The 12,746-nt window shown below is 43.2% G+C and overlaps 1 protein-coding gene across 2 annotated transcripts; it reads right to left on the bottom strand.

The window, feature by feature from the left end:
* Positions 1-6,377: 6,377 nt before the first annotated feature.
* On the bottom strand, positions 6,378-11,001 carry LOC120538039 (heat shock 70 kDa protein-like). Of its 2 annotated transcripts, none has more exons than XM_039767431.1 (2): positions 9,327-11,001; positions 6,378-8,826 (listed from the first exon to the last, which is right to left on the bottom strand). In XM_039767431.1, exons 1-2 carry the CDS (start codon positions 9,389-9,391, stop codon positions 6,888-6,890), a joined length of 2,004 nt encoding a protein of 667 aa, XP_039623365.1. In that variant the 5' UTR covers positions 9,392-11,001; the 3' UTR covers positions 6,378-6,887. The 2 variants fall into 2 exon arrangements, with proteins under 2 accessions (XP_039623365.1, XP_039623364.1); XM_039767430.1 differs by having other exon boundaries at positions 6,378-8,859; positions 9,445-10,999.
* Positions 11,002-12,746: the final 1,745 nt, after the last annotated feature.

The raw sequence follows: 12,746 nt of genomic DNA, 5'->3' as shown, positions 1-12,746 counted from the left end.
AAATTTCCACTTTAATCACATAGTTTATTTTGTCATTAAAGTAGAACATCATAAACTTCATCTTAAAATCACTTAATTTACTAGTTTCTCAAATCCCATCGTAACTAAAGTAGTACGTTAAATGCTTTGTTTTGTATTTGTATGTGCTCTATGTGTGTGAATCACTACGTGCTTCTGGGCTTTCTCTTCCCCCGACAGGACACAGAATCCATTACATTTGTGATATTACAGCTCTCTGAATTATTAAAATACTAAAATGTATACTTGATTAAAGCATGTTATTAAACATGGTGACACGGTGGCGCAGTAATAGTGATGAGCTGGCGCCATGTCCAGTGATTGTTTCTGCCTCACGCAAGATGCTTGCTGCCTTCGATGAAATAATTTATTACAGCAGTACTGACTCTCTGAAACATACTAACCCCCAATTCCTGTCCTTCCTTTTCTTTCTTCAAATACCCAATCGCCACACGATTAGCTCTATAATAGATGCCAAGCCAACTGTAAGCTTAGATCGCCGATTCTTCAAAACCTTTATGAAACATATTCTACCCATCTGTCCATCCAGGGTCACGCCAATCCCAGCAAGAATACAGTGCGAGGCAGGAACAATCCTTGAATGGGGCGCCAGCTCGCCACTACTGCTGTTCACCGTGTCCTCACATGTTTAATTATTAACAATATATATTATTTTAATGAAGTTTAAAACTTATCTGTATAATGTAATAAACATGCTTTACTGGATTTCATCTTAAAAATGATATCAAGAGCTCCAAGAAGATAGCGCTTGGAAATCTAAATCGACTTAGAAGCCAGTCGTTATCATCTATAAATACGCTCTTTACAAAGTGACTGAGGTTGTGCAATAGTATAACTATAGTGCAAGTTTACAGCGAGGTGATTGTACTTATAAGTAGAAACAGTTCTACCAGGAGCACTTCCTGGACTGATTGAGTGCGTTTAGAGCACTTGGGATGAAGCTGTTTCTGAACTGCAAGGTCCCTACAGGAAAAGCTCTGAATTGTTTGCCGTATGATAGCAGTTCAAATAAGCTGTGCGCATGACCGAGTCAGCATGTGCTTGATGCTGTATACCGATAATCTGATCAGCTCCTGTACAGCTGTGATTACACATTCGGATACAGTGGGTTAAATACTCTGTGTGGTGCACTGACAGGGACAACGCTAAAGCAGCTATGGTATTTGGAATAGTTTGGCCATTTGGTGCACAATTATATGGTTACGGGTTGATTACAATGAGATGCTTACAATGAGATGCCTAGTAACTAATAAATGATATGCGGTTAATTTCAGTGTGTTTGATAAAGCGGAGTCAGGGATGTGAATCTAAAAACATAAGAAAAACCACACAGGAACAGTAGCACTGCTTTGACGCTGGGTGTCGCCAACTTGCAAAACCGAGTGGAGAACTTGTGTACGCCAAACATTTAGCTGGCGTGAAAATGTGCGTGGCTTTACGCCAAGTTTAGTTTTTATACATCGTGATGTGAGTGTGGAAATGAGTGTACACAACTTTTTTGTGCGTACGCACAATTTATGGTCTGAATTAGGCACATAAATTAATGGCTGGACAGATCGGTGTGTGAGTTCTTAAATATGTGAAAGAATAAAGAGGAACCGGCGACACAACATTTCAACATGCTATCATTATGGAATGGAATGGAATTCGATTAGCTTTGGACTCTGGCTCTTCTGCAATCTTAGTCTTACTGGATATCAGTGCAGTATTTGACACGGTGGACCATGGGGTTCTGTTAAAAGGGCTCGAGGATGAAGTAGGCATTCAAGGTGGTGCATTGAAATGGTTTGACTCCTACCTTAAAGGTCGACTTACAGTATGTCTGTTAACATAGATGGGAACTTCTCTCGGCCAGCTCCTCACACACGAGGCATCCCACCAGGTTCTATCCTGGCTCTCCTTCTATTCTCCCTTTATCTGCTCCTCCTGAGGGCTATCTTTCTCAATTATGATGTCGCGTATCATTGTCATGCTGGTGATGCGCAGCTGTACCTCAACGCTAGTCCTGATATCACTTAGTGTGTAAAAAAGCTGTTGAAATGCTTTGAGGATATTAAATATTGCATGGCACAAAATTTCTTACAATTAAACAAAAATTAAACGGAGATCATTATTTTTGGTTCTACGACATCTGCAGTTGAAATTGGAACTCAGTTAGGCTCTTTGGCAGCAATGATTCATAATGATGTCAGAAACCGAGGTATCATCTTTGATCTCCACGGTACTAAAGTTCAGTTTTTACCAGCTGAGGCAAATTTCTAAACTAAAATCCTTTCTTTCACAGAAGGACTTGCCTTTGTTACATCTCGGCTAAATTATTGTAATTCCTCATATGCCGGGCTGCCCACAACACCTCTGTTGCACCTTCAGGTGGTTCAAAGCGCTGCAGCTAGATTTTTAATTGGGTCTACAAAAACGGATCACATCTCCCCCATTGTAGCCTTTCTCTCTCTCCACTGGCTACTGGTGACGTGTCACATTGATTTTAAAATCTTGCTGTTTGTTTTTAAAGCCTTGCATGGTCTCGCTCCGAAAAACATCTGTGATCTCCTTTACCCCTATGTGGCACCGAGGGCACTGAGGTCATCTGGACGACATCTCCTTGTAGTTCAGAGGTCTTGGCTGCAGTTGACGTGAGGCCAAACTTTTATGGTTGTTGCTCCTTGGCTTTGGAATGACCTGCCTTTCCACATCTGGTCTTTATCTTCTATTGAGGTTTGTTAACATCGACTTAAGACCTCCTTGTTTTCTTCCACCTTTCACTGTGTATGATGGGATTGTGGGGGGATGTTATAATTGGTTGTTTTATTAATCTGTTTCTGTATGATTGTTTGCATTGAGTTTATTTTAATGCTTCTTTGTACAACACTTTGACGCAACCTCTGTGGTTTTAAATATGCGTTTAGAAATGAACTAGTTGTCCCCCACAGCTGTGCCCAAGTAACAGTGAAACAAGACAGACTTTAAAATTCAATAGACGTTGGTACTGTATCTGATCGTGTTCAGGTCTGACGGGAGAGAGTTCCACGTGTGGGGAGGAAAGCAAGTGGCCATGATCTCTCTGCCAATGAGCAGGTACCCTCTAAAACACACGTGGCTCTGATCTCTCTCACTAAAAAACGTCAAACGTTACTCCTTAACAATCTGTAGATTATAAAGTCTGCTGAACAAACAGGTATCACTAGCTAAGCAGATGCGAGGTGTGCTCTAACACATGGCGAGAGTTAGAGCGACTCAAACACAAAGTCTCTCGGATTCATGCAAATATATCGGTACCGCAACTGAACTATGATACTTATCGCCGTGATAAGACAGCCCCCGTACACTGACAGACACAACACCAGATGTCCAAAACACACACATTTGTTTTCTTCCTTGTTAACGGCACCTCACAATGTCCTTCCAGCCAACCTCCGTCCCTTCTTTTTTTTACTCTCTCTCCGTACTTCTGCCGCCTCTACTCCTTGCTTCACAAGCTCCATCTTCTGCCTCTTAACTACAGCCCCTTTAATGGAGTGAGGCGGCCCCTTTTATAACACCCCAGATGTGCTCCAGGTGCTTCATGATGATCTCCTTTCGGTCGTGGCAGAAGTACTGCAGTCCAGGGCTCCATAATCCTCTGGGCACCCCCAGTACTGCAAACCAGGGCGGCTTCCTTGTAAGGTATTGTCCATCTCCCAGTCTTTCCCAGCATTTGCCACAGCATTATGAGAGAAGTCGCAAAATCAACCGGAATGTTCAACCAAATTATAGAAAAAAATCTGATCTAAATCCGTTACGTAGTTCTCTCGTGAAAAGCGGACAGACAGACAGACATACAAACAGATTTGATACAGTATATATATACATTTATATATAGTAGATGCCGGCTCGGACACAAACAGGTGGACACCGGTGGTTCACCAACCAACACACGTTTATTCATATTTTCTATTATTTACAGTGCACACACAACCCAGTGCCCCTGCATCAAACACCCTCAAGTCCAGGCCTTTTCCAATGCCTCTCTTCTCTGACTGCCTCCACGCCGCTCCTCCAAGTTCTGTCCTCGTCCATCCATCAAATGGACGGAGGCGGCCCCTTTTTATATTCAGCCGGACATGCTCCAGGTGTCTCCCAACAAACTCCTGTAGGCACTCCATAGTGTGGCAGAAGTGCTGGCTGTGCACCTGGAAGCACTCCGGGTGTCCCTGGTCTTCTCCCCCCAAGCACTTCCGGGTGTGGCGGAAGTGCTGAGGGCCAGGGCTCCTCAGGCATCTGGGCGACCCCTGGCGGTGACCATGGGCCCCTATAGGGTTGAACTTTCATGCTCCTTTCCTGTGGTCCCCAAAGCCACCAGGGAGGTTGCCCCCTCGTGGTCTGGAGGAGGCGCAATCCCTCCTCTGGTCTTTGCACGCATCCCGGCTGGATACCGCCGCCAGCCGCTTGCCACAATACATACACACACACACACACACACACACACACACACACACACACAGTGGGTAAAGAAAAGAATCCCCCCTTCGAAATATTCCCATTTTTTTTGCTTTACAGCCTTAAATGAAAACACACAAACCAACATTTCTTCCCAGCTTTACTTACTCAGTGCAACCTTTAACATTCAAGTGAAAGATATCACAGCTACAGTTCACAAGAATTAAAAAAAATAAAAAACAAAACCAACTGAGATTAATAAAGGATCACACCCCCCATAACCCACAAATGTCAATGTCTTATTGTCGATCCCCTTTTGCTTTAATGACAACCTTTAGTCTGTTGATTCTTCTCTATCAGGGTTGCACACCTAGATTGAGTAATATTTGCCCCCCGCTCTTCCTTACAGTTTGACTATTAAAGTTCGGTCATATTGGAGGGTGAGTGTTGGTGGTCTGCAATCTTCAGATCTTTCCACAGATTATCAGTGTGATTTAGGTCTGGGCTTTGACTGGCCACACCAGAACGTTCCACTTTTTTCTCCTTCAGCCACTCAATTTTGCTGTGTGCTTCGGGTCGTCGTCATGTTGCAAGATGAACATTCTGCCCATTTTCAACTTTCTGGCAGATGGTAGCAGGTTTTCCTCAGAAATTTGATGGTATTTTGCCCCATCCATTTTTCCTTCAACCCTAATGAGAGCCCCAAGCCCCCCACAACAGGATGCTGCCCCCTCCATGCTTTATCGTAGGTATGGTGTGTTGTGGATGGTGAGCAGCATTGGTGTACCGTTTGGTGTTGAGGCCAAATAGTTTGATTTTGGTCTCCTCTGACCATAAGACCTTTTTCCACTTGGCATCAGAATCTTCATGGTGCATTCTGGCAAAGCTCAAACGAGCCTTCATGTGGCCTTTCTTGAGAAGTGGCTTTTTCCTTGTGACCCTCCTGAAGAAGCCACAATTTTGGAGTGCTTGTGAAATTGTTGTCACATGCACACCATGACCACTCTTTGCCATAAACTCCTGTAACTCCTTCAAAGTGGCCATTGGCCTCTTGGTATCCTCTCTTACCAGTTTCCTCCTTGCTCTTCAATTCCAGTTTGGAGGGACAGCCGGATCCAGGGAGGGTGCTAGTAATACCAAACACTTGCCACTTCTTTATGATGGCCTTTACTTAGCTCCTTTGGATTGATAAAGCTGTTGGGATGTTTTTGTCTCCATCTCCTGCCTTATGTCCGTCCACAACTCTATCCCTGAGATCTTTTGCAAGTGGCTGGCCACCCATTGTCACTTGTTTGCTGTCAGTTGCACTACCAAGCGTGGGAATGAATGGACCAGGAACAGCTTCACTGATCACACTCATTACAATTGAGCACAGGTGGAAGGAAGCCATTAACCGCAATGGAAATGGTGGGCACTGACACCTGATTGAGTTTAGGAGGGGGCTGATCCTTTATTAATCTCAGGATTTCTTGTTTTTTATTTTTTATAATTTTTTTTTGAACTGTAGCTGTGATATCTTTCACATGGATGGTATGGATTGCATTGAGTGAGTAAAGCAGGAAAAAATATTGGCTTGTGTGTTTTCATTCAAGTCTGTAAAGCAAAACAAATGGGAGTATTTCAAAGGGGGGATTCTTTTCTTTACCCCCTGTATATATATCTCTAATCTAATGGAAAGAGATCAAAGGAAACCTAGCTTAGGCAAACCTTGAAAACACTAACAGGAGGACGAACTGTTCAGTAATCAAAGTGCACGCAGCTCAGGGTCTCTTAGTCCAAGGATGACAGAAAGCCTGCAGCAGATTACAGAACAGAAATGGCAGCACTTCATAGCCCCTCATCCCGCCTTATGACGTAACTGAAACACTTGAGGACTTGTGACAAGTTCACACCACACAGCATTCAAAGACCACCACTAGAAATTTAAAAAAATATTTTCACGTTTTATTCAAAATATACAAATTTACTAAAGAGACAACAGTGTGAAGAGAATTTAGCATGCGAGATGCACACCTTTCTAAATCCACCATTTTAATATGAACACATACAAAAGTAGATCAACTCCCTCCATTCCCAGTAATCAAGATCCACTGACATTTGAACCCGAGTCCACACCAGCAGCAACAGTCAAAAGGCTTTAACTTGAGTTGGTGCATCACAGTACTCTTTAATTAACACCATCTCGTTTTGTCACTTCAGTCCCCTCTTATCTTGTTTAACTCAATTGGCAGTTCAGCTTTCTTTATGGAGGTGCAGCCATGTGTCTAATTTGCATATGTAGTATTTATACATTACAAAAGGACGTTGCTTCCAATGAGTGACAAGTGACATCAAAAATCTGTTTTGGACCTTAGATGAATAAACATATAAAGAATGAAGACTTTTCCCGTTTTTCAATTTCCCTCCTTTCTTGCCCTCCACTCGCTGTCCTTTCAATCCACCTCCTCAATGGTGGGGACCTGAGATGAAGCTCCTGATGCCCCTCTTGCTTGTGCACCACAGCCTCCTGGCATCCCTCCTGGTGTTGCCCTCTGGTACAGCTTGGTGATGATAGGATTGCACACTTTCTCCAGTTCTTTCTGCTGATGCTCGTATTCCTCCTTCTCAGCCAGTTGGTTATTCTCCAGCCATGAGATGGTCTGGTTGCATTGGTCCACAATCTTCTTCTTGTCCTCCTCACTGATTTTGCCTTTCATGTTCTCGTCCTCCACGCTGCTCTTTATGTTGAAGGCGTATGACTCAAGAGTGTTTTTCGCGGCTATCTTTGCCCTCTGTGCCTCATCCTCGCCTTTGTATTTTTCAGCATCCTGTACCATCTTCTCAATCTCCTCTTTGCTCAGGCGCCCTTTGTCATTAGTAATCGTGATCTTGTTCTCCTTGCCAGTGCTCTTGTCCACGGCAGACACATTCAGAATACCATTGGCATCGATATCAAAGGTCACTTCGATCTGTGGCACACCTCGTGGTGTTGGAGGTATCCCAGTCAGTTCAAACTTGCCCAGCAGATTGTTATCCTTGGTCATGGCCCGCTCCCCTTCATAAACCTGAATCAGGACTCCAGGCTGGTTGTCTGCATAGGTTGTGAAGGTCTGGGTTTGCTTGGTGGGGATGGTTGTGTTGCGCTTGATGAGAGCTGTCATGACTCCACCTGCTGTCTCGATGCCCAAGGACAGTGGAGCCACGTCAAGCAGCAGCAGATCCTGCACGTTTTCAGAGGTGTCGCCCATCAGAATGGCTGCCTGGACAGCAGCACCATAAGCCACAGCTTCATCAGGATTGATGCTCTTGTTAAGCTCTTTGCCATTAAAGAAGTCCTGAAGGAATTTCTGGATTTTAGGAATGCGTGTGGAACCTCCAACAAGAACAATTTCATGAATCTGAGACTTGTCCATCTTGGCATCTCGGAGTGCCTTCTCCACAGGCTCCAGTGTGCCTCTGAACAAGTCCGAGTTCATCTCCTCAAAGCGTGCTCTGGTCATGGACGTGTAGAAGTCGATACCTTCATACAGCGAGTCGATCTCAATGCTGGCCTGGGTGCTGGAGGACAGGGTTCTCTTGGCTCTCTCGCACGCTGTCCTCAGCCTCCTGACGGCCCTTTTGTTCTGGCTGATGTCCTTTTTGTATTTCCTTTTGAACTCTTCGATGAAGTGGTTGACCATGCGGTTGTCAAAATCTTCTCCACCCAAGTGGGTGTCTCCTGCTGTGGCCTTCACTTCAAAGATGCCATCTTCAATGGTGAGGATAGACACATCAAAGGTGCCACCTCCCAAGTCAAAGATGAGGACATTGTGCTCTCCTTTTTTACCTTTGTCCAGTCCGTATGCGATGGCAGCGGCCGTGGGCTCATTGATGATCCTCAGCACATTCAGTCCAGCAATGACGCCTGCGTCTTTAGTTGCCTGGCGCTGAGAGTCGTTAAAGTAGGCAGGTACAGTGATGACTGCGTTTGTGACTTTCTGCCCAAGATAGGCCTCGGCAATCTCTTTCATCTTAGTCAAGACCATGGAGGAGATCTCTTCTGGGTAGAAACTCTTGTTCTCACCTTTGTATTCCACTTGGACTTTAGGTTTCCCTCCATCACTGACCACCTTGAAAGGCCAAAGCTTCATGTCAGACTGGACAATGTGGTCATCGTACTTTCTGCCAATCAGCCGCTTAGCATCAAAAATGTTGTTGCTGGGGTTCATGGCCACTTGGTTCTTGGCGGCGTCTCCAATGAGCCTCTCGGTGTCAGTGAAGGCCACGTAGCTGGGGGTGGTCCTGTTTCCCTGGTCATTAGCGATGATCTCCACTTTGCCATGCTGGAACACTCCCACACAGGAGTAGGTGGTGCCCAGGTCAATGCCAATTGCCACTCCTTTAGATAAAGGCATTGTTCTGATTCAACGCTGTTGTGATTCTTATCTATAATGAAATCAAATTATCAAAGGTAAGAATAAATAATGAAGGTATTTACTAACGTCATGATTTACCATATTAGTTTGAAATAATAATAAATACCTGCATACATTTATGCATACAAGTTATTACTTATAGCTGGTATTTAACATCTTGATCACTGGGTATGTGATTGTGAAGATTCAGCCTTATTTATTACTATGTATCATGTATGTAGAAAGAAAAACAACTCATTTAAAGGTAGAAATCAAGCATGAGACATAACAGCATTTTACTTATTTTTAGATTAATACCATCATGCAACGGGCTGCTATATATTTTAAATTGTATATATAAAACTACTTGCGGAAATAATAATTAAAATTTGCCACATCAACACTGTCAGTACACAAAGGCTGTAAACAAGCGATTGGTTCTTGTGATAAACGCCGTAAAATAATTAAAGAAGCAGCTGTCCTCGGTGTATTTATGCGTTATCTTGTTTTGAGGCCAGAGATTGTGACATTAAGAGAAGCAAAAGAGAGACGTTCAGATGCATCGCTCCGACTGCACAAATAACGGTTCCTTCATGCAGTTATTCAATCTACTTACCTTACAGTGAGGCGACGTTTTCTCGGTGCAGCTTTAGTCCGGCGACCTCTCGTCGCGGGTCTCCACTTTACTCTTTCTCTCTCGGCTCTGTGTCGTTCAACTTGACGCTTCAGTGCCGCTCGCCTTCTTTTATTTGGTGCTGCCGGCTTTCCAGAAACCTACAGAAACTTCCGACCAATCACAGCTCGCGATTCCCATTCCAAGGCTCTGACGCGCCACAGCCTCTGCCGGCTCTGACAAATCAGAGGGGACTTCGAGAATTTACTAGCAAGACGGCGCAAATGCGAGCAGAGACTGGAGAGAGCGCGGAGCGGATGGGTGTGTGTGGCGGAAAGCTCGCGAAATTATATATAGCAATTTAAACATTCTCTTCAGATGTTTTAAATGCTTAGTTTAATGTAAATTTCTTACTGGATTTAAATGAAATGACGCATCCATTGTTATCGTTATATCAATACTAGTATTGTTTAGAACTATTTGAGAAACTTTGTTGGACATGTTTATTCGTTACCTTACTGAGTTATTAATAATTAAAGACATGCAGGTATGATGGACTGGCGTTGTTAAATTACAATGGTGTGTGTGTGTGTGTGTGTGTTTGTGTGTTTTCACGCTGTGATGGAGAATTTACTACCAAGTAGGTCCGAATCTGAGCAACAGACAGAGAGGGGTTTGCATGTTCTCCCCGTTTTACCTCGGGGTGCACCAGTAGCCCACACAGTCTAAAGACATGCAGGTTAGGTGGATTAGTGATGCTGAATTACCTCGTGTGTGTGTTTGTTTGACACTGCGATGGACTGGCGTCCTGTCCAGGTCTTGTTCCTTGCTTATGCCCGATACTTGCTGGGGTGGGTCTCAGATGCCCCATGACGCGGATCTAGATACGCAGGTGATGAATATGGCTGGATGGTGGGATGGGCTCCAGCTCCCACTGCGATTCTGTTTATAAAATGGATGGCTTTGCACACTAAGCATGCTGGGATGGGCTCCAGTAGCCCTGCGACCCTTCTCAAGAAGTAGTGGGTTTACAATATGGATGGATGGATGGATGTCAGGTTCATGTTAAACGAGCATTGCTGTCTAAGGCAATGTATTTCTGGCAAAGTTTTAGCTATCATTTATGACATTTTTTAAATACATCCAAAGTCATGGCTCCCTAGTGATCATCTGAAGTCTCCTACAAATTTACATTCTGTGTAGCAAGTGACGCCACCACGTCCTTTCATGTCCTGTACGATTAATCTTTGGTGTATAAGCCAGTCAAGCCTGAGGCCCGTGGCATGTGGAGAGGATTTTTTTTTTTCAAAAATAAGCAAATAAGAATAATAATGAAACACATTATTTCACAAGACAGCAATATGGAGGTGCCAAATATTAAATGAGACTAAAATAGTTGTGGAGCTGTGTCAGGAGAAAACAAAAAAAGGTTTTGTATGTGGCTTGTCTAGAAATTTTCCAACACTTCATACTTCAGTAAAAAAAAAAACAAAAAAAAAACGTGTCAGCTCTCTTAACTGTTTTCAATAGAAATTAATTATAATAGAATTTTAATAGGAATTTATTTGTCCCCAGGGAAATTTGAGATATAGATGGATGAAAGGCACTATATAATAGATATAGTTAGATGGATGAAAGGCACTATATAATACATGTGTAAAGGACTATACAATAGATAGAAATGTATTTGTCCCCAGGTGGAAATTTGGCTTTTTACAGAAGCTCTTTAAATAACCTGTGGAGAATCAAATTTCTAACTATTATATAATCCTTTACACATATATTATATAGTGTCTTTCATCCATCCATCTACAGTATCTATTATATGGTGCCTTTCATACCTATCTATTTATCTGTCTATCATATAGTGCCTTTTACACATATATGTCTATTCCAACTACTGCGCACTTGACATTTGAGTGCTGACAGTATGAAGTATTAGAAAAAATATATATAAAAATATATACAGTGTGTATATATATATAGTATATATGTGTGTGTGTATATATATATATATATAGTATATATGTGTGTTTGTGTGTATGTGTGTATATATATATATATATATATACACAGTACATCCGGAAAGTATTCACAGCGCATCACTTTTTCCACATTTTGTTATGTTACAGCCTTCATTTCATTTTTTTCCTCAGAATTCTACACACAACACCCCATAATGACAATGTGAGAAAAGTTTTACTTGAGGTTTTTGAAAATGTATTAAAAAAAGAACAACTGAGAAAGCACATGTACATAAGTATTCACAGCCTTTGCCATGAAGCTCCAAATTGAGCTCTGGTGCATCCTCATTCCTCTGATCATCCTTGAGATGTTTCTGCAGCTTCATTGGAGTCCACCTGTGGTCAATTCAGTTGATTGGACATGATTTGGAAAGGCACACACCTGTCTATAGAAGGTCCCACAGTTGACAGTTCATGTCAGAGCACAAACCAAGCATGAAGTCAAAGGAATTGTCTGTAGACCTCCGAGACAGGATTGTCTCAAGGCACAAATCTGGGGAAGGCCGTCCAGAAGGACAACCATCTCTGCAGCAATCCACCAATCAAGCCTGTATGGTAGAGTGGCCAGACGAAAGCCACTCCTTAGTAAAAGGTACATGGCAGCCCTCCTGGAGTTTGTCAAAAGGCACCTGAAGGACTCTCAGACCATGAGAAACAAAATTCTCTGGTCTGATGAGACAAAGATTGAACTCTTTGGTGTGAATGCCAGGCGTCACGTTTGGAGGAAACCAGGCACCGCTCATCACCAGGCCAATACCATCCCTACAGTGAAGCATGGTGGTGGCAGCATCAGAAACTGGGAGACTAGTCAGGATAAAGGGAAAGATAACTGCAGCAATGTACAGAGACATCCTGGATGACAACCTGCTCCAGAGCGCTCTTGACCTCAGACTGGGGCGACGGTTCATCTTTCAGCAGGACAACGACCCTAAGCAGCCAAGATATCAAAGGAGTGGCTTCAGAACAACTCTGTGAATGTCCTCGAGTGGCTCAGACTTGAATCCGACTGAACATCTCTGGAGAGATCTTAAAATGGCTGTGCACCGACGCTTCTCATCCAACCTGATGGAGCTTGAGAGGTACTGCAAAGAGGAATGGGCGAAACTGGCCAAGGATAGGTGTGCCAAGCTTGTGGCATCATATTCAAAAAGACTTGAGGCTGGAATTGCTGCCAAGGGTGCATCGACAAAGTATTGAGCAAAGGCTGTGAATACTTCTGTACATGGGATTTCTCAGTGTTTTTTTTTTAATACATTTTCAAAAACCTCAAGTAAAACTTTT

The sequence above is a fragment of the Polypterus senegalus genome, chromosome 10 (assembly GCF_016835505.1).
Source record: "Polypterus senegalus isolate Bchr_013 chromosome 10, ASM1683550v1, whole genome shotgun sequence".
Taxonomy (NCBI): Eukaryota; Metazoa; Chordata; class Cladistia; order Polypteriformes; family Polypteridae; genus Polypterus; species Polypterus senegalus.
Note: the sequence above shows the minus strand (reverse complement) of the source record. Positions and strands in the feature narration are given on the sequence as shown.